General features: G+C 35.6%; 1 protein-coding gene across 3 annotated transcripts in view; it reads left to right on the top strand.

The window, feature by feature from the left end:
• LOC115444952 (lachesin) overlaps nt 1-13,961 on the top strand; it is a 76,028-nt gene extending 62,067 nt beyond the window's left edge. For 2 of the 3 annotated variants that reach the window (XM_037442948.1, XM_037442947.1), the window contains exons 3-9: nt 2,943-3,049; nt 4,219-4,404; nt 6,390-6,582; nt 9,035-9,163; nt 10,515-10,634; nt 11,368-11,538; nt 12,860-13,113. In XM_037442948.1, the coding sequence (XP_037298845.1) occupies nt 2,943-3,049; nt 4,219-4,404; nt 6,390-6,582; nt 9,035-9,163; nt 10,515-10,634; nt 11,368-11,538; nt 12,860-13,113 (1,160 nt within the window). Of the gene's footprint in view, nt 1-2,942; nt 3,050-4,218; nt 4,405-6,389; nt 6,583-9,034; nt 9,164-10,514; nt 10,635-11,367; nt 11,539-12,859 lie in introns of all 3 variants that reach the window. The other variant, XM_037442949.1, reaches the window with a different exon arrangement.
• Nucleotides 13,962-22,403: the final 8,442 nt, after the last annotated feature.

The raw sequence follows: 22,403 nt of genomic DNA, 5'->3' as shown, positions 1-22,403 counted from the left end.
AACGCTGAAACAACAAAGCTAATGAATCAAACGCCGAATATATTATTATCAAAATAAAAACAAACAATGCTACGTGTATTATAATTTGTATTTCAAATACGGAGTCAATAAACTAGTGTTTAAACAGATAGAAACAAAAATACACTATTAGAATATCGGCAGAAATTGGGTAACGCATGCACTAAACCATGATACAAAAGCAATATCCGAACAATTTTAGTAGCGTTCGCAACAAAAGCGGAATATTTTGTAAACATTTTACTACGTCTCAGTCTGTGACAATATTGTGGACGCTGTCGTTGCAAAATGGTAGTTTTTACTGCCTCCAACAAAACCGTTTGGAGACATTACATTTACGATATGGTCTTGGCTACTTAGGGAAACGTCCCAACATAATATAAGAATCATAACCTCCCACAAAATTTTATTTCATGGAAATAATTAGTGCGTCTCGTTGGGTAAGTATCATCGTACTTATACTAAAATGAGTACGGTTCTATCTTTTATATCCAAATCGAGAAATTCAAATTTGTGTGAAGTTCCAAATTCAAAACCATTAGACTCCCTGGAATTAGAATTTGCGCTCAATACAGCAATAGGCCGGGGTATTATTATTATGAATTTCGAAACAAAACCCTTCGAACTTATGGATTTACAAGTTGAACCTCTTCTTTGTTTAAAAAATAGCCACAAAACGTAAATGATATTAACGGAACATAATAGTTACGATGCGTAGTGCGCACAGCTTTTAGTGAGCCGTATAATGTTTAAATGTTTCGCCAGACAAGTTCCATTTCACCGGCACTAGACGCTCGTTAGGGTGACAAAACATGGTTTTTAGTTACCTCTAACACACCATATATCCGTAGCTAGTACAATTTTCTCGTTTATCCACCTATGTGTGTGTAGCTTTGTCCTCCGCTCCAGTGTGTGAAACTTGGATATTTAAGTTTTAACCGGGTTTAAAGTTTGCATAATGGGGGAAACTGGCCTTGACAGGAAAATAATGACATTAATGACCAACTTTATTATACTGTTACTAACTACACGGCATAAACTTAGTGTACGCTGGAAACTTAACAACTTATTAAAGAAATAAGCCGATGAATACCGTACGAATAACCGGTCGTGTTAACTCTAAAACAAATGAATGTTTTTGAATATATTAACTCGGACGCCAATCACATTAATTATGCAGCACAATAACTATCCGACCATACCCTTAACTGTTTCCTTCTCGTTAATGAATTAATAATACTGGGGAACAAACACGATCGCAAGAACTGTCTGAACGTCCTAGTTGGTATCACTTGTTAAATTATTCGTGTTACTTAACATTTCAGAAAGTTGGTGCCGCGAATAACGGAACAAGCCGAAGTGGTTAGTTGACACTTTGTTACAAGGTCTTTGGAACAAGTACGACTGTCAGCGACAGTATCGCGGGCGATGAGGAAGCTGCAACTTTGTGGTTACATCCGTGTTATACCACTAGACGTACCTCGCGAGCGTCATCGGATTTCGCTTTGCACGTCACTTTACGCGTGCGCGAACATATTCTGAATAGTAACACTGCTATATACTAATTGTATGTATGCATACTGCTAATGCATACTATTGTATACTATAATGGAAGCAGATGGAAGATACACGTGTTTAAAGCGACATAAGTGACATATTTATATTCTCGATTTACTGAATGCCTATTGAGTATGGCTATAATATGTATACCTAAATCCTTTCAAAAATGCCGCGGGATTAATATTATGCGATTTCAATTATATTAATTCAATACACACACACTCACGCCTTTAATCCGAAGAGGTAGGTAGAGGCGCAACTATTGCACCCACTTTCCGCCGTGTTTATCCCATGATGTGACAGGGGGCAAGCCTATCACCATAACTGGCATAAATTTCAGATTCCGGGCTATTAATGAGTTGAAAAACCTAACAGCACTTTGCGCCCTCCCGAGGCAATTCTTGTGCGCTTGGTCCTCACACCAAATGCACGGCCATGCATGGGAGGACATTTGTCGCGGCCCTACGCACACAGTTCAGTGTGCATACCTCTTGTATTACACATTGAGGCCCATGAGGGACCGTGAACATTTTCCCTCCCTTTCCGCTCCGCCCATCCTAGCATGGTCCTCTTCCTTCGCCCACACTTTCCTCCCTATTCTTCCCCCCCACTCTCCTCCACGGCTCTGCAGTCGTTAAGCCGGGGGGTACGTAGTATCCCATTCGCTTGTCTCCATTAACAAGCTTGTCGCTTAGTGTGGATTGCGGTGCCAGTAAAGAAAAAAAAATAGCACTTTGCGAAACTCAGACATCTACCTGAGTACAGTACCGTGGCACTGCAGTGGAACCATAATACAACTATATCACCAAGGTGATCTTAATTTATAATAAATACCCTTTTTTTAAAAGGCTGGGCGAATCTTTAATGCGCTAGTTGTAACTCATCCGAAGTTGTTCGAGACTACCTTTATAAAATGTTCGTAGGGCGACAGAATCTTTGAAGGATCGCCTAATTTTAAAATCTTTATAAAATCATTTCGTGAATAAAAAATACAGAAAAACCATTGATTCAATTCTTATGTATTTATTTTTTGTATTCCAAAAGTGAGATTCTTAAATTGTATGTTATTGAAATGATCACTGAAAAATATTTCGAATCATGTGATATATTTAATTCAATTGTTACATTGAATATAATATAGAACCTTGTCATAGCGAACCAGCGATATTATAAAATTGAACAATAAAACAACCAACAAAAAAGCGAAATATATATTTCACTACAACACAAAAAAATACCAAAACATGTACGGTGGGCCTTTTTAGGAATCGGGCTCTCTTCAGTCACGCTACTATAATTATGAAGTTAACTGGAATTGTGTGGTTAGTTTTGGCACGTTTGACAAATATCTAAATTGTGTGCAGGAGGCGTTGAGGTGCCGGAGTTCGGTGAGCCCATCACCAACCTCACTGTTCCCATCGGACGTGACGCGACTTTCGAATGCATTGTCGTCAACCTCGGCAATTATCGGGTAAGCAACTCTTTACACATATTTGTTATCCCTATAGCTGAGATATATGACTATATTGCAAGTTAATGTTTATTATATAGCATTTTGGGAAATTTTGACGTTTAATTTCTCTATTCCTCGGTATGAAAGTGCTTAAGCAATTATAAGACAATTTAAGATTCTAATAACAGAGACATCGCGAACCTGTTAAATATCTCGTTAATCGAATTAATTAATAAAAATAGAGCTAAAATGTCTTGTACCAAACCACAAATTTACTATCGAAGAAAAAAAAATTTTACTCTAGTCGTGAAAAAAATTAACTAAAACCTCTACAAACATAAAACTTTGTGTGAATGTTCTTTATGCGATGTCTCAGCTAGATTTTAGAAAAAAAATCATGAGCTTCCGTTTTCAAGGTACAAGACTGACGCAATAAGAACTCCTAGCTAAAAAAAATCAATAATAAAATGACCAGCATAGAACACATTTTAATTTACTAATAATAAAAATACTTATAAATAAACTACTACTACTTATTACTACTTATAAATATTTTAAATAATGATAGTATACATCCGACCTTAATATATTATTAGTTATTACCATCACAATAAATAGAAAGGATCACAGGGAAAGACCCCTTTTCCGCAAGGAAAATCTCCTTATGAATTCCTTCGCAGTCACAAGGGAGAGGCGAACCGTTTTACCAAACTGATCAACCGAAATCTACCCGTAAAAGACTGGTGGAAACTCGGTATGGTAATGATAGTAAAAATCATGGACAATTACCCGTTTCAGTACACAATTAACTTTGAAGAACAATGAAATGAAACTAAACAGCCAATTATATATCGCAATCAGTGATTACGAATCAAATTCGAAATTTGAAAACAATAGGACCTTAAATTATGTTAGATTTTTAAAATATACAGTATTACTTATAAACTTGTTTTAGCGTTAAGAGGCGGTAAAGAATTGCATAAATAGCTGTCAAAAACATCACCGGTTTCCTAGTTTAAACCTTATTAAGAGGCAAGAAAGCGGGTTATGACTTAAAGCTGATCGAGTAAATTTGTGTTTTAACTAAGCATAGCTCTGCGAAATTTTTATAAGAAAGACTCATAATAGACTCTAAAGCCTAATTTTTAATACTACGCCAGGATACTTTCAACATCATTATTTTGCAGGTGGGGTGGGTGAAAGCGGACACGAAGGCGATCCAGGCGATCCACGAGCACGTTATCACGCACAACCCTCGGGTGTCGGTGTCCCACAGCGACCACTCCACGTGGTACCTCCACATCAAGAATGTACAAGAAGAAGACAGAGGGCAGTACATGTGTCAGATAAACACGGATCCTATGAAGAGTCAAGTGAGTTATCAAATATGTTTTTTTTACTTATTCCAAACGTGTTTAGAGACGTAATTATGAGACAAAAGAAGTGCTTCAGATTTATATAGGCACTGGTGGTAGGTCGCTTATACATGAGAGTCCGCCTGGCGGCAAAAATAGACATTGCGGTGGTGCAGAACACAACAGTGGCTAAAAACTACTGTGTTTAGCCACTGTTGTGTTCTGGTTTGAAGGACATTGTAGCCAAAAGACATGTGTAACTACTGGACATAATAAAACTTAACATATCATATCTCATGATAGCGAACGCAGTGGAATACCAATCAATACTTTGTTATTCAAAGTGTTGAATCGTGTTTGTACTGTTTATGAGCGGTTATATCGCTTACCATCAGGGCCCTTATTCTGTATGATAGTGTAAACGCGTAACGCGGCCGTGTCATGTTATCTTCGAGAAATGTGCGTGGAATGGTATTCTGTAAGCCAAATTTCTATAGTCTTAAACATGATGCGTTGTGTTACGTGCTTGTTACGCACGGTTAAAATAACGTGTGGGATAGAGAATAAGGCCCCAGACGAACGGCAAGCTCGCCTCGACATTCAAAGCAATAAAAAATATATATCTTAATCGGTTTATGCCGTTACTATTGAACTTTGCTGCCTTGGTGGCGTAGTTGTAAATAGCGTTACGACTACCACTCTATGGTCTCGGGTTAGAATCCCGGGTCGGACAGTGCTATTGTCTTTTTCTGCTATAACATTATGGCACTGTTCATACATGACAAAAAGTGGGTGTACTAGTTGGGACTCTGTCAACCCCGTCGTAGAAAAAAGACGTGAGTGTGTTTGTATGATTGAACTTTTAGGTACTACAATAGTGTTAGTTGATATTTCATTAAACTTGTATGGTTTATTACTTTTATTACGTTATTAATTTTTTTAACTTAAAATAATTTATCATCTCAAAGGGGTCTACATTAATATTTTATATGCTTAAAACCTGTTTAATAATTAATCATAGGTATTTTAGTTCGAATTAAGAGCAAGTCTCAATCATTAGTCTATTTCTATCTGGAACCGTTCGGCAGAGATGTGGAAGCGAATACGTCTCAGGATGTCAAGGCTCCAAACATCTATAATTCTACCTACAAATAACTAACAATAGACACATATTAAGAGCTAAATCTAACTTCACTGCAGATATCTTCACTGAAGGCGGCACTCTGAATAACCTATACAAGTTTGACTTGAAACCATCAGCATTGGAAATCCAAGATAGTTTAGAATTTTCTGATAATACATGAACTTATTGCGACAGTTCGAAACTGGGCGTCCGCGCACTGACACTTATGTAAATAAGTTTCAACGAACGCAGCACTTTGTGTTTGTGTGGTGTAATTGATATTCCCCTGATATTCCATCGGGATAGATTTCATGTATGAAAATAATATGTTTTCTAAACGACCACAAGTATATGACATTAAATATTTAAAATTATTATCAAATGATATTTAGATTATTTAAATGCTAATTTATCGAAGGATATGTTTAGGAATTATGAGATTTTGGATTGATTCTTGTGGCTCTAACCAAGATGCCTTTCTATCGATAACCTAAAGAGAAAAAAAAAAAATATTGGGAATGTCATTTCCTATCGATAAGACTATCGCTAGGTTTTGACATTCCCGTACACTACGTTAACATTAACGATTAATAAAAAGCGTCTTGGCTACGACCCTTGTTTGTGCAATTTTTTTTTTTGCAAATATAAACAGTTTTTTTTTATTGCTTTGAATGACAAGATGAGCTTGCCGTTCGCCTGATAGTAAGCAATACGACTACTAATAAATAGGAGTAACACTATCCAACATCTTCAAGAATTGATATCATACTGGCATCATGACTCAATATTATACAATATAAAATAGGCACATATACTCGTTGTCAAATCAACTCTCTCTTAACGATATAGACCTGTTTAAAATGTTCCTTTTAATTAACAGATGGGCTTCCTAGATGTAGTTATACCTCCAGACTTCATCCCTGAAGAAACTTCAGGGGACACGATGGTTCCTGAAGGTGGTACAGCACGAGTAGCGTGCAAGGCACGTGGCGTTCCACCTCCACGGGTAATGTGGAAAAGAGAAGATGGACAAGAAATTGTCGTGAGGGACCAGACTGGAGCCAAGAGTAAAGGTAATAGTTATCGTTAATACATAAAGCTGAAGAGTTTGTTTGAACACGCTTTTTTACTAATAGGATTAATGTATTCCTGAGTGCTATATTATGCTACTTTTCGTCCCGGAAAAATATTTATCTCGAAAAATATTTTCACACGGGCAGAGCCAAAGACAAAAGCTAGTCTAATATAAAGAGAAAATATTTCATTTAATGTATATCTGTAATGGATAAACTTCAGAACCAGTTAGCCGATTTTAAAAAATCTTTACTCTCAGGCGGTATAGCTTTCATCTTCGATATTGGCGTTGGTGGGCGGAACCGCTTACAAAAACTAGTTTAATATAAAAACAATCACAACCCAATATACAATGGCTTGCTATATATTGACTTTCAACCTTATTAACACATTTATTCATTCGTTGACCACGTTCTTCGTGGAAACAGAACAATAACCTGCAAATTGCAATGTCTCATAGAAAAAATGAAACGGCAAACTTCATCTCTGATAAATACCAGACTGACATGAGTAAACCTTTCACATGACATGTGTAGGTAAATAATTTTTGAAGCGTTCGCAATGGAAACATACCTGTGTTAGGTACACGTACAATAAATAATTATCAAGGATCTGATTCAAGGTTGATTAAATTACTATGAAGGTACGGATAAAATCGTGGGAAGGCCTATTCCGTTTATTATTAGGTATGAAACTTGGGTAGCGGAGTATTGTTTCAAAAATTACCCGTGTAGAAAGGTAACATTATCCTCTTTAATAGTCAAATAACACTCAATTACTTAAACATGATTTTTAAACCCCTTGGAGGAGTAGGCAAGTGAGATTATATTTAATTGTAATTACAATGTAATCCAAATATAATAATGTAATGATAAGTAGAGACAAATCTTATAATTCTATGTAGTATTCTGTAGAATTTTTTAATAAAACCTAGGATGTAATCTCGTGTTTTGATTTCGATAAAAATACCTCTAATAGATGACAAAGAAATCGGTTATTGTTGTTAAATTCTTGAATCTTTTGAAGTATCGTGTGTGTCCAAAACGAGTTGACAGCGACTGCGCTACACCATGAGAACCTTTTTTTCTTTCTCATTAGATTATTCAAACCGAAAGTACCAAATCATTCAAAAAATCGGGAGCACCCATTATTTCACTATTAAATACGTCCAAAAAATAATTGAAACTTCGAAAGCTGCTGGAAAAATACTCATTTGTCTTAGTTTATTTCAATGGCGTAAGGACGGGCATTGTTTTTCTGAATATGTATACCACGGCAGTCCGTGTGACCGCATTTGTGGCGCCACAATGAGCCGCGCGGAGACTGCCGGGATGAGTTTCGCGTCCAGTATTGTTTAAAGTTTGTCGTAATTAGTAGAGTTCAACTTTGAATAGACTCCTAAGTAGGTTTTATTATACAGAATGAAATGATGGTCAGAACGCCTGGCAATGAAGGGTCCGTAGTGATGCTACGTGTATCAATTTAACTTAGAATAATCAGACTCTAAAGCAATATAGTGTATCTCTCAGGAACTTGCCCAACGTGTACAGTTTAATTTAAAAAAATACTAGTATTAATTTATTTCGTTTGAAATCCGGAACAAACGGGGTCCGATAAATCTATGAACTAGGGCATATACTTCTTACTGTAAATACACTAATTAAAACCCAAATGCCTAAACTAAGACAATCTTATTACTTTCTGTATAGTAATGCTCTTTGCTTATTACCTTTTCATTTTTCCAGACATTTTTTATGTGATATGCTTCGTTGAGGTAACTGATAGTTGCCTTAATATAATACTTTGAGAAATTATAGTTGGAAATAGAGTATTGATCTGGAACTTCAATGAAAGTCTCATAAACTGTTCGACACCAGCATAGGCTACGTTAAAGAGACAATTAACGTTTCTCTGAAAGAGAATATTGATTGCGTTCGAATTGAGGTCATTTATACAAAAACATCATACAGAACTCCCATATATTTTAAATGATTACAGATGAATAAAATTCACAGCGTGTGTTGCAATGTCGTTAAGTATTTTTGAATTATATAATTAAACGATTTTTAAAGAACCTTATTGCTATCGTGTTCTAAGTAGTATAAAAATATGTAATTCATTTAACTTATTTAAATATGTTTTCTGATACTGTCTCATAAACGTTTAATGTAATTATAATTGGACTTTCTATTAGTAACAAAAAATCATATCGACATTTAACACACAATTTTAATACATAAGATATTTTATTTTTTCTTATTCCAATGCATAAGTGCAAAACATATACCGCATGATTTGTCAATGTAAACAATGAGCCAGTACTCAACCAGTTAAAATTAAAAAGGGGTCCTATATTAATAAATATTTTTCTTATAAAGCCTTTTTAATTTTAACGTGTTAAATACTGGCTCATCTTCAACAGTCGATATGAATAAAGATTTTTGTCCACAGTCCTTACTTACCAAGGAGAAGTGCTAAAGCTGACGAAGATATCGCGATCGGAGATGGGCACATACTTGTGTATCGCGGGTAATGGCGTCCCGCCGACAGTCAGCAAGAGGATTCACATCAGTGTACATTGTAAGTCAATACGTTTTTAGGGAAACCATAGAACTAAGAACGAAAATGATACTTTATGGCTAATATCAAAAGTAACATTTCAGCCTAGAATAGTATTTTATACATTCATATCTATACTATTATATAAGGCTGAAGAGTTGGTTTGAACGCCTCAATCTCAGGATCTATTGGGTTCGAATTGAAAAAATCTTTTAGTGTTGGTTTGGCGATTTATCGAGGAAGGTTATAGGCTATATAACATCACCCTATAACCAATAAGAGCGGTGCATCAATGAAAAATGTTGCAAATGCGAGAAAAATATTCATTTTGAGAGCTTTCGTTGAATGCGATGCGTAAACGGTTAAAAAACGCAACAAACATGTATGACGGAATTGTTCCGCTTAAAAAGTTCTAAAAAATATATTCTAAAACAAAGACCCCGCCTTGTCTATCCTGTCTGAACGCGAAAAACTCAAAGTCTACCCAAAGGATTTCGATACAATTTGGTATGGAGATAGTTTGAGACCCTAGGAAAGACATAGACTACTTTTCTAAAACACTTTCACGCGGGCGAGGCCGAAAGCAAAAACTGGTGACTATATAAGTACTTATAATAACCAAATAACGTTTAAAATGGATTATAAATACGAGTCTGATAAGAATAGTTTCCTTTAGTTTAGCGTAACAAAACATACATTATTATTCCAAACGGGTCCAGTAGCACCTGCTTGGTCCCTAATCCCCGTCTGCTCATTCCTAATTGAGGGATACGGGATAACTTCTCGACTTCCAGTTATACCGACTACATAAAATCGACAATATTTAAGCTTCAAACCTAAATGATTTAACCAGCTCAGACGTTTTATAGTGTTTGGAATACACTGCAGTATTTTTCAACTCTGCCAAATATCATGTTTTAATAATGAAACATGAACATGAACGCATAGACTTTCAAAAAGTTAGCTTAAATATTGTTAAATATTATTAAAAAAAAAAAACATGTGTTGCAAATGCAATAGAACAAAGTTATGTAGATCACACGTCAAATTGACGTTTATCAATGAAGACGAAATGTGCGTAAGAGACGATTATAAAATGAATGACAAAAAGACACAGTAAAAATTATCAAGTTGTACTAAGGCTGCGTTAGAAAACCAGAATTATGAACCCATGTAACTGTTTACCAAAAATTTACTTTTTTAAGAATTTTACGATATCGTATTTTAGTTTTTTCTTTTACTATTTGTTTAGCAAGCGCAGCAGATAACGCATTTTCTATCCTTCACGACCAGACTTCCGTCACACTTTCTCATTAATATATTTTAGCATTAATTTTAGCAAACTCTCATCTCGCTAATGTATTGTTATCAGTTCACCCAGTGATTCAGGTGCCCAATCAGTTAGTGGGCGCGCCGCTCGGCACCGACGTCACGCTTGAGTGCTACGTCGAGTCTTCGCCGAAATCCATCAACTACTGGGTCAAAGACCCTGGTAAGTAAATTTGGACATTATAGATTATATTTGTAAGTAATAGAACGTTATAGATTATGAATTTGCTTAAGTGTTTTGATGTACTATGAGGTATCGTTTAAGTTTTTTGATTGAGCTTGAACCATCTAAGTATTTATGTTGCCGCTGAATGGAATAGAACAAAATGTCTACTTATTTAAGAATTCACTATCTAATACATATCGATGTGGTCAAAATTTGTTTAGACACAACTAAGTAGATTATGCATTTAACAGTCCATAAAACAAGATCAATTTAACAACACCTTGTATTCCCGTCTCACACATTATTATAGTTCTTATAATCTTATATTTAGTGTCAATGATTACCGGTGTCGGCTTAAGAACCTACTTTTTCAAACACCACACTAATCTTACTCCATCAGTCATTAAGCCATAACCGTCACGAAAATCTTCGTTAAGTCGCTCCGCAATACGTCTTAATTTAAAATCCAACGTTATTTTACTTCAGCGAACATTTCGGGTTCCATTAACTAGATATCTTCTGATATTACAAAATTTGAATCGCAACAACATTTGATTAAGTCGGCCTGTGTAGCATCCGCGATAAAGGCGAAACAAATTATAAGGCAGCCATAAAACTCCTAGGTGTCTGCCCGAAGTTTTTACATTTTTCATAAAACTTCACCGTGGAAAGATGAAATTCTAATATTGAATTTGAAACCAAGTGTTTTAAGTAATAAATTGTTCCCCAGGTGAACTGATAATACCTTCGGAACACCACGAGATGACGGTTAGGCAGAAATCCATGTTCGAGGCCGAAATGACAATGACTATCAAGAATATTCGACGGGAAGACTTGGGGAGTTACATTTGTGTCGCCAAAAACTCCCTCGGGGACGTCGAAAGCAAGATAAGATTATATGGTACGGTATTGAACATTGGTATTTAGACATTGTCGGCGAAGTCTTAATTTGATATTATAAAACAACTTATCTGAAAACAGCTAGGAGCCAGTATGCTACTTCAATTATTATTTTTCATTTTCAAACAGTTATCATTAAATCCTTTTATTTTTATTAAACTACTAGCTTTTGCTCGCGGCTTCGCCCGCGTGAAGGTGTTTTCCAGGATAAAATTCCACTGTTTGATAAAAGTCTTGCTACATATTTTCCCGGTACTTATAGGTTCAAACTAATTTTATCCCCAATCTATAATTTCAGTTCAATCAGTCGAAAATCTAAGAACATTTATACAAACTTTCATCCCCTATTTTATCCCCTTAAGGGTAGAATTTATCAAAATCCTTTCTTAGGGGATGCCTACGTCACAGTAGCTTTATGCATGTAAAGTCTTAGCCCGATCCGTCCAATGGTTTGGGCTGTTCCTTGATATATCACTGTCAGTCACCTTTGAGTTATATATTATATTAACAACTGAAGTTAGCTAAAATTGAGTTTCTCGAAGCCGACCACTATTTATGTACTATGTATTTTGAGACTATGCAATTTTGTCGCATTCGCGATTCACTCACTTTTGTTGAGTTTCAGAACGCGATATTAGATCCTCCAACGCGCACGCGAATTTGAACTTTATGCAGCGGTAATAAATTACAAATTGACTCTCCATTTTATTTAGAAAACGTTTGTATGGGAAATAGAAAAATGCTGTTTTGAGGATTTTCCCGGCAATTATTCGAATTTTTCTCACCTTTTAAACCTTCCCTAGACCTCCACGAATAATTCAAGACCAAGATAAGATAAATCCGTTCAGCCGTTCTCGAGTTTTAGCGAGACTAACGAACAGCAATTCATTTTTATATATATAGATTTACTTATTTCAATATTTAAAAAGTTTATAAATATGTATGGATTGAATGTTTATCAGAAGTTACAAAACTGCTGATGACTTTAGATAAAATTTAACACACACGTAGAACAACTTCAGGATTACATACCGCTTACATCTATTACAGAAAGGTCATATTCCGAATGTTATTCCGGGAAACGGGTTTTATCCATGCTGAATTGCAAGCGAATAAAGACTTGATATTTTGGCGGAATATTTTAGTCCTTTCTAAACTATTACAGCAAACATAATGTACAATAGCGAAACGTATGATATTATATTACTACAAATAAATATCGTGTGATTGTTATCTTAACCCCATACGTCTAAAATAATACATTACGACAACACATAGCATTGACAATGTCAATCGATATAACTAATGTATTTGTTTATCAGAAATACCGGGGAACGATAGACACGCATACCAATACCCCGAAGTGAGGCTACCATCGGATGACGATTACGAAACTGACGGATATGATGAAGAAGAAGCAATTGACAGTGACAGCACCAAAACTAACAGAGTCCCAGACCGCGCCAACAAATGGTATTCAAATGACGGTAAAGTGTCCCACAAAAATGATGCTTCAACAAGAACCACGGCTCAATCAATTATTACAATGTTTCTGCTCTATAGAATTCTAATATAATCGTTGTTTTTGTTACTTTCAACGTTTCGAAACAATATACTCAAACTAATTTAGGTAAATTGAGGACAATTATAGTTTTTTTTTTTTTTTCTGTGCGATGTAATCATGTTTGATTGGCTTATTTGTTTCGTGTTTCGGCTACGACATGCATAATTTAGCTGAAACAATTTTATTAATCCACCTGTATGTAACGTGATAATAACTAGTCTTAATAATGTATATAGTTTATATAGGTGATGTGTAAACCGTTGTAAGGACGTCGAGTCCTCAATTTCTGACACTGTTATTACATTGAACACGAGGAATATGTGAATTTTTAAACAATTGTTTATATTGAATGTGCCATGTATATTGCTATATTTAATAGACTTATAACAATGTTTTTATTGAGCATTATAAAACAATTAAAATGTAAATAAATTTGAGATGTTAAGCTGCGAGTTCATAGAAAACATAACAATATTATTTGTTTGATACATATTACAGTTGTATAGTTACCAAGTATTACTAACAAAATTTTACAGCGATTCACTCCGATTGCAACTTTACCGCTCGCCGAAATATGTCCTTTACAAATTGAATGAAACGAAATAATATCATCACAAAGTTTTAATCTCCAAAAATTTAAGTATCATAAACACCGACAAAAGCAATTTCGTGTTTAGAAAAATTACATTTTACTTATAAATTAATTAATTTCGTTTGATAAGTAATGAACAGATAATGAGCGCGTTCAGAAAGTTGCAAACGGAGTCTTTTTCAATATATAATGTAGTAAATTATGTAATATCTTCAGAACAATGTACGTTAATATCCAGGTCGTTACGAAAAATAATAAAATCAACAACATGTCACTCCGGCTCTTCATTTCACCCAGCACCATTGTTTCTCAAAGACTTTAATGCCTAATTGAATATTTCACGGGTCGTTCTATGCTAATGTTACGAGGGGTGATAAATTGTAATGCCTTCCTTCGTTATATTCAATTCGTAATGTTTTATATATAGCCAATTTCGAGTACCAGTCTGAAGATATACGAGTTTGATCACGTTGGAAAACCACATATGGACTTAGTCGAAATACAAATATAAATATATTTTCAATAAAAAAAAAAGTAACCCAACACTTCTGACACTTATAGACTTCAAGTTTAGTTTCGTTCAATTTGCAATAAGGAAGTTTAATAATTAACCTTTCCTATTTCTTTAATAATACAGGTTATGTCTGTAATATTATGCGTGTTGATTTATAAAGACAAACAAACCAAGTAAGTTCTTGAATAGGAATACAATTTAAAAACAAAACAATATCAACAGAACGGAGACACGTAATCTATAAACACAATATGTGATAGTCTAGGTTGATTGGCTTGTTTGGACAACGTAAGCCCCAACTAGTTGGGAAGTTGTCTAAAATGTTCCCAATACCGTACATCTATCGGGAAACAGTGTAAATCGGTCACCTCAAATTTCATTAGTCCGGTCGCTAAAATATATTGGATGCCGACCACTGTAAGATTCCTGCCGAATTAGTGAAAATTCAAGGATGACAGCGGACTGAAGCCGATCTTCGGTATCCGACGATAAACTATGCGAGTATTTTACGTGCCTTATTGTTTAGAACTAAGCCAATAGACTGTTTTAAAAGTATGAGATAAATTCATGAGATATTTGATACAATTACAAACGAAGAGGAAAGATGAATAACATATTACAAAAATTTAAAGAGAATATTGCGAAAGTTAAAGGAAATATGTTGGACAGTTTAGAGATTATTCGACATTTATTAAAGGTGTGCAGGTACCGATCACGAATAGAATCGGACTTATCCCATCGCAGAATTGTTGTTTGGAGTCCATGATAATGTACACACAATGAACTAATTCAGCATACCCATTTGCATGTGAACAAGAATCGTACCCATCAATCTATAAATACCTTTTTAATGTACTTTCAGAAGCACTAATAATGACACAAAGAATTCTGTTCCATTAGTCGGTATCAAGTAAACGTTCTTTTTCGGCTTCTGATTTTTAATAGTTAAATACATAAAGTTCATTCTCCTCAAAAAATAAATGCATACCGATCAGTATTTTATTAGAAGTCGAATCTATAATTTCCAGAATCAATTTCGATGGATACTAAAAATTAATATCCACATTAATTTCCACAGACCACGTCCGACCGCATTTACATAAATCTAAATATTTAACAGTATTACTGATTAAAAATGTAAGTGTATCACATTTATTAAACAATGGTTCGATCCAATAACCATCCTTTTTCACGGCAAATGATATCGTCGACATAATTACTTTGTCGTGCCCTACAGAACACATTTTCAGCGTACTGATTAATTCAATTAACGTGACTACTGGCAAATGCATCAATTTTCATCGTCGAATTAAGTCATAATTTAATTTCGCAGGCATCAATAAACAATGGAGCGACGTTGGACATTCATATTTACGTAAGCGCAGCATTATAATGGACGGTACTAGATTAATATCGGATATATCGTTGACAGTATATTTAACTTCGGATTTTATTTCTTCAAACAAAGTTCTTTAAAAAGGATAAATGTTTTGTTACACATAATACTTCTTAATAATAATAATATCAGCCCTGTATTATATACTTGCCCACTGCTGAGCACGGGCCTCCTCTACTACTGAGAGGGATTAGGCCTTAGTCCACCACGCTGGCCTAGTGCGGATTGGTAGACTTCGCACACCTTCGAAATTCCTATAGAGAACTTCTCAGATGTGCAGGTTTCCTCACGATGTTTTCCTTCACCGTTAAAGCGAACGATAAATTCACAAAGAATACACACATGATTTTTTAGAAAAGTCAGAGGTGTGTGCCCTTGGGATTTGAACCTGCGGACATTCGTCTCGGCAGTCCGTTCCACACCCACCTAGGCTATCGCCGCTTAATACTTCTAATAATACTTCTTACTAAAACAAAAGTTCGCACTATAATAATAGCTTAAAATAGTATGATACCTAATTTAAATGAGTTAACATATTTTAACTTTGAAATTTAAACATAATAAAACCCTAAAATAACTTAGGAAAGGAATGACATTGCACTGCTGTCGATAGTAATGCATCAATATAATGGAACCTCTTATCTATTATTGTCTTAATTGACAGTGGTGACGCTCGTTTCACTTTGCTTATGCTATTTTTTATGTGGAACAGCATTGACCCCACTGCACTTAACGCTAAGCAGAGTGGAGTTCCAGATGGAGTATCGACCGCCGAGGGATGATTAACCGTCACCAGTCAACACCATTAAGCCGGCCTGTTTGAAACTGGACATAATCAGATTGATGCCGGAACGCGACTTTCTTACGTGAGCCACGGCGGGTTTTAACACCTTATGTACCGGGGTCACTATCCGGGGGGATATATAATTAATCCTAACACAAGCCAATAATTATAATCATGCCGGCCGTACTATAGAATTAGAGACACACTGTAGATGAAAATAAAAATTGTTAGTTTCAAAGAAAACAAATATCGATAAAAACTATTTTATTTTACACGCCTTAATCCCGCTATACTATTAGTCTAAAAGAATTCGTCGCAGCGACAAAATCAAACTATCAGTCAGAATTCATTCACACATACGCCATATTCGCACTAAATTACAAAACGATAAAAAATTAAGAATAGAAAAACCGAGATTTTGGTTATAATATTCGTTATTCATAGATGATTTTTGACACAATCTTAGCAGAAGTAAAGACGAGTACGTAATTTAATTTGTAAACACAATATCAAATTTTCTTTATGTAAAAACAATCTCCTAAACACCGCGTAAAGCCTAGAACCTTCCTGTTTTCAAAACGCGTTATTCACAGATTAGAGATGTCCAAACCATCAATACTCTAACAACTAAACCGACACCTGTAATAGAGATTGAAATTGTTTAGATTTTTTTTTATATCGATTGTGTTAAATGAATATTCCTTTTTTAGAATAACATTGACATATTTACGAAGCTTGTTGCTTTGTAAGCCAATGGTAGTATCAAAATTTTATTATCTTATAAAACACTATATAAAAATATTCTATATAAGTTATGGTTTTAAATTAAATAACGAATAGGTAATATTAAAAATTCAAAATTATAGTTTTAAAATATATGGCACGGATCCAGATATTTATAACCTACTAAATCATTGGAAATTTTGTGAATGGTTTACCATTATACCTAGACTATCACTTTAACACTTTTATCACGTGATCCTGTTATTTCGAAGGATATAATCGACATTTACGGGTTATATTATCTGTTATTTCTATCGTTTCAACATATATATTTGTATCTCAAAAATACAAAAATCCAATACACTGAAAATGCCTTAAATGAAACAAAAGGATTCAAACCGAATTTATAGCACACTCCAAATAGGTTATTGATTTTATTTCATAATGGGTTCGTCGTAAAATAGTTTGTCGATAAAACAAAACATTAATACAAAAGAAAGCAGTAGAAAGACATCAAATAAAGCTACATTAACCCCACATACAAAAAGTTTTGGAATAATGGCCTAAAGGAATACACAAACATTTGTCCAATTACATGACGGATTACTACAAACATTTGTGACTCAATTGATTGTACAAGAGCAAAAGAGTTGAATAATCGTCATTATTTTTCGCCGAGACAAGCGTACTCAAATGGCCTTAATTTGAGCAATCTAAACATGGCACCAGCAGTGATGGATGCTGCCGTTTGTTCTTGCTGCGTAACAAGTGTTTTACGTGACTGTAATCAAGGGACGATTTCACGACCAATTACAGGAAATTGGCGCACAAATAGCGACGTCACAGAAATATAACACCCTATATTTATAGCTCATTACTCCTTGCACATCCTTATTGATCATGCAACGGAAAATAAAGAGGTATTGGAGCGGGTTCTTATATTACTAGGCAATTATTATTAGAATTTTTTTACTGCTTTGAATGAAGAGACGAGCTTGCCGTTTGCCTGATAATAAGCGATACTGCTCATAAACAGTAGAAACAACATCCAACACATTGAAGTACAAAGTATTGTTTAATATTCCACTCCGCTCGCTATCATGAGATATGAGATGTTAAGTCTTATTATGTCCAGTAGTTACACATGTCTTTTGGTTACAATGTCCTTAGAACCGGAACACAACAGTGACAACAAACGTTTTTTTTTTTTTTTTTTGTTTTCGCGGAGAAAGTGTCTTATGACTACCGCTCAGCCTTCGTGGGGGGCGACTGAGCGGTTATGTTGGGGTCACCGTGCCTTACGACCCGGCATTGCGCCGCCCGGATTTGATGTCGACCTTCAGGCGACCGCCAGGCCGAGTCCCTAACCTATATACAACGCACGGCATACCAACTAAAACTCCGCGGTGGCCCTCTTCGGCGCATTAGGGACGACTGCGAGTTTCCTCTGACGGAAATGTCTAAGTCTACTTCCACAGCCGCCCCTGCGCGGTGCCGCCTAGTGCGGCCCGTCTCCTGTGAGGGGGCTCAGGAGCTCCTGCGCACCGAAGGACGCCCTCGGCGTCTACGGCAGCATGAGGCCAACTGCACACTGCCGTCCATCCCGGGGATCAGCCGAAAATTGTGCAAAGACGCACAAAAATGCACAAGGGCGGACAGCCCCCTGCTGCCCGCCGACGACCCCCATCGTGGCCCCTATTAGTCGCCTTTTACGACAGGCAGGGGATACCGTGGTGAAATTCTCCAAACGCCCCCAATCCACAGGGCGGTACAGTGACAACACACTGCTGCTTGGCGGCAGAAATAGACATTGCGGTGGTACTTACCCAGGCAGACTCTCATTATAAAAGATCACCAGTAGTATTTGCTATTAATAAGAATGCATCCATATTATTTTGTCTACAGCCGCTTGATTACGGTTATCTCTATACAAGGTCCTTTTGACTTTGCGTTAATAAATTAAAACAAACACTTATTTGTCTCCTTAAAAACAAAACTTAACAAAATAAGTATTCATACTATAGATATAAAACAAAATGTAAGTTTCGAATGAAATAAATATTAATACAAAGTAATTTTAATTTTACATATCCTAAGGCCACTTCTATATTCAACATCAGTCAGTCATCGACTTTGTCCAAAACAGACCCTGACTCTGAACCCCGCTCCATTTCTCGCATGTCACCAAGGCACCAGTGAATATTCAACCATTTTGACTGTTCATGACTGGTGGTGGTTACATACCATCGGGTAAACTAAATGTTACCGAATTATATTTTGTTTGATATATGCACGAAGAAGTGACCGCACTGCGCCTGATGTTAAGCGGAGTAGAATCCAAATAAAGCATCGACTGACAAGGAATGATTAACCATCACTAATCGACATAATAATTCCGGCCCGTTTGTACATTCATACAACATACAAACTGTACATTCATAAGCTAATCTCAGAATACGACATATTTATGTGAGCCACAATGGCGAATTTTATATCTAATCTACGGTGGTCGATAATCCGGACGGCGAATGAATGAGAATACCATGCCACATGCTATATTTATACATACTATAAAACAAATTCCTCTACGCTGTCTGTCTGTATATGATCGATTTATCAAAATCTACTAAACGAATGTTTTTGAAATTTAGTACGGAGATAGTTTAAGACCCTGGGAGGGTTATAGGCTACTTTATATCCCGGAAAAATATACAGCGGGACTTTTATCCCGGAAAATTTTACGCGAACGAAGCCGCGAGCAAAAGCTAGTTTATAATATTTTGCTTATATCACTTATATTAAATGCTTCAGAGCACAATACACTGTCCCGCTTCACTACTCTAAAATTAAATCTTTTCACATTTAAAATGATAAAAATACTATAAATAAAACTTCCACCAACAAATATACTCAAAACATAGCCAGGGTTTTATTTAAATCCCTCTTTCTTATCTAGCATTCTAATGAGCAACCAGATTTATTCTAAAAAGGGAAACACGATTACACAAAAGCAGAACTCACTGAGGTCGAAGGAAATTAATGTTCGCCGAGTAAAGCATTTCTTAATGTTATTAAAGATTTGTTCACTTGTACATAATGGTATGTTACTTGGCAAATCTTGTGTGGCGTGTCAAAAATAAATAAAAGGATTAACAAGAAAAATAGAAGTGAAAATTGAACAAATTAAGGTATTATCCGCTTTGATGGTAAATGCTTAAAACGTTTTGTTATCTCACAAATGAAAGAATGAAACTTCCAAAGTTTTTCATTAGTTATCTAAGAATTTTACGAAAAAGAAGAATATCTGTAAATAGTATTGGCTTAGTCAGGTCATGTAGAGGAATGGGTTACGTGGGCAACTTTTACCGTCAACGGTTTAGTATTATAATTATTAGGGCCTGTGTACATTGTACGCGACATTTTACTGTTATTCAATGACTGCGGGAGGTGCCGTCAGTGCTGCAGCTGTAGGTGCCTAGCGGCTGCATCAGGACTCGGCATTGCCTACCACTGTTCCGATCGGAACACCACGGGTAAATATACTGAGGTTTGCGAACTTGTCACAAGCCTTACGTTTGCTCAAAAATATTTCCCAGAACTTGGATTTTTATGTTTGTAACGTACGCGGATTCACAGAAGCGACCCACAGCTGTATTAAAACGAATTGTTAAAATTAATACCCACTTTGAAATTAAAATTAAACTAATTCTATCGCGGTTTTTTGTTTTTTATTTTTCTCCCGACGTTTCGAAGACTTTGCAGCCTTCATGGTCACGGGGGGGACTGAGGTGTTGTTCATCCGCAAAGTCAAAATTACAATATCTACCTACATTTTACAATTATACAACTTTTTTTAAATTTTAGCTGTTGGTGGTCCGATCTACGCAGAATGAGCTCACAGTGTCTTGAAGTCTGGCAGCCGGACTTTTGGTTTCCGATTTAATTAAATGTAGAACTGGATCCCAGGCTTGTGCAAGCTTCCAACCATCTTCCCTATTGAAATTAGGATGTTTTTTAATTTCAATAGCCTCGCGAATCATCCTGGGCAGGAATCGGTGTTCTTTGGCGAGGATTTGTGGCTTGTCTCGTCGCAGATAATGATTGGCGCCTCCTTCAGCGTGTTCAGCGACTGCAGACTTCGTCGAGCGTCGGTGTTTCACGTCAGCTATATGTGGTAAAAATTGACTAATCTTCTTAGGCGGCTTAAAATACCTACTTTGTCTGTATTAAATCGCTTTAGTACTGTAACTGTTATTAGATATGTATAAATAATATGTAAATTATCATTTTTAACGAATTGACTACACGCGTCAAACGCGACTGAATCAATATGAACGAACGTTTCCATTGCGTTCGTTTGCATTAATGCCCATGTTATTGCAATCTGTTATACTTATATGCGCTAACTACCCATATTAAATTCGCAGATCGCCAAGTTGTCTAAAAAGCATTGTGTAGAGACCCTAAATCAACACAGAAGTTTGTAGAGTTACTTTATTTATAAGTGTTGTTATTAGAAACAACTTTTTCGAAATACATACTATGCAGACAAAATACTTGCAATAGAAGAAACTTCACCCAAACAATATTAGGCTACTTTCATAAATATAACAATAAAAAATACATCTAAATTATTTAACTTTATGTTGAACAAAAGTATTAAAAGGAAGTCGTGAAATTACAAACAGACGGCTTGCAGCGACGATGCAAAACAAAACAATGAAAACGTTACTACGTCCAACTCTATCAAACAGTCATTAACACTGCACAGGTATATTCAGCAAACACTAAAGCAATTTTATGTTCAAATTTGTTCAGAAACAAAAGGGGTTTCTAGCTAAATTCACGGTATAAAATACTCTATGCGATTATAGATTTACGATTGAAAGTTGGCGTGTGATGATAGTGGATAGTAGTGACTATGAAACCTTCCAAATGCATCATGTAAGACTCATAATTAACAGGGCACGTCCCCTGTTATTCTAACTAGACTAAGGTGTTAAATTAAGTGTGACTTATAAGAAAATTAAACATTTTGAAATTACGGGATTCCCAAAATATTTCAACTAATGTTCTCACGTAGCAACTGGGCATAAGACTTTACTTTAATTTATTAATTCAAGTGCAGTAATGTCGAGATATTGTCCACGCTGTGCGTGAAATTTACTTTTTTACATCGTAATAAAACGACGTATCCTGATAGCAATATCTTAAATTAACACCCCGTATACGCCGTAAAATAGCCCAGTTTCGATCTTATCTGTTGCCCTGTTACTGTGCGGGCGAAATTATT

This window comes from Manduca sexta, chromosome 25 (genome assembly GCF_014839805.1).
Source record: "Manduca sexta isolate Smith_Timp_Sample1 chromosome 25, JHU_Msex_v1.0, whole genome shotgun sequence".
NCBI lineage: Eukaryota > Metazoa > Arthropoda > Insecta > Lepidoptera > Sphingidae > Manduca > Manduca sexta.
This window is presented reverse-complemented; position numbering and strand designations above follow the sequence as displayed.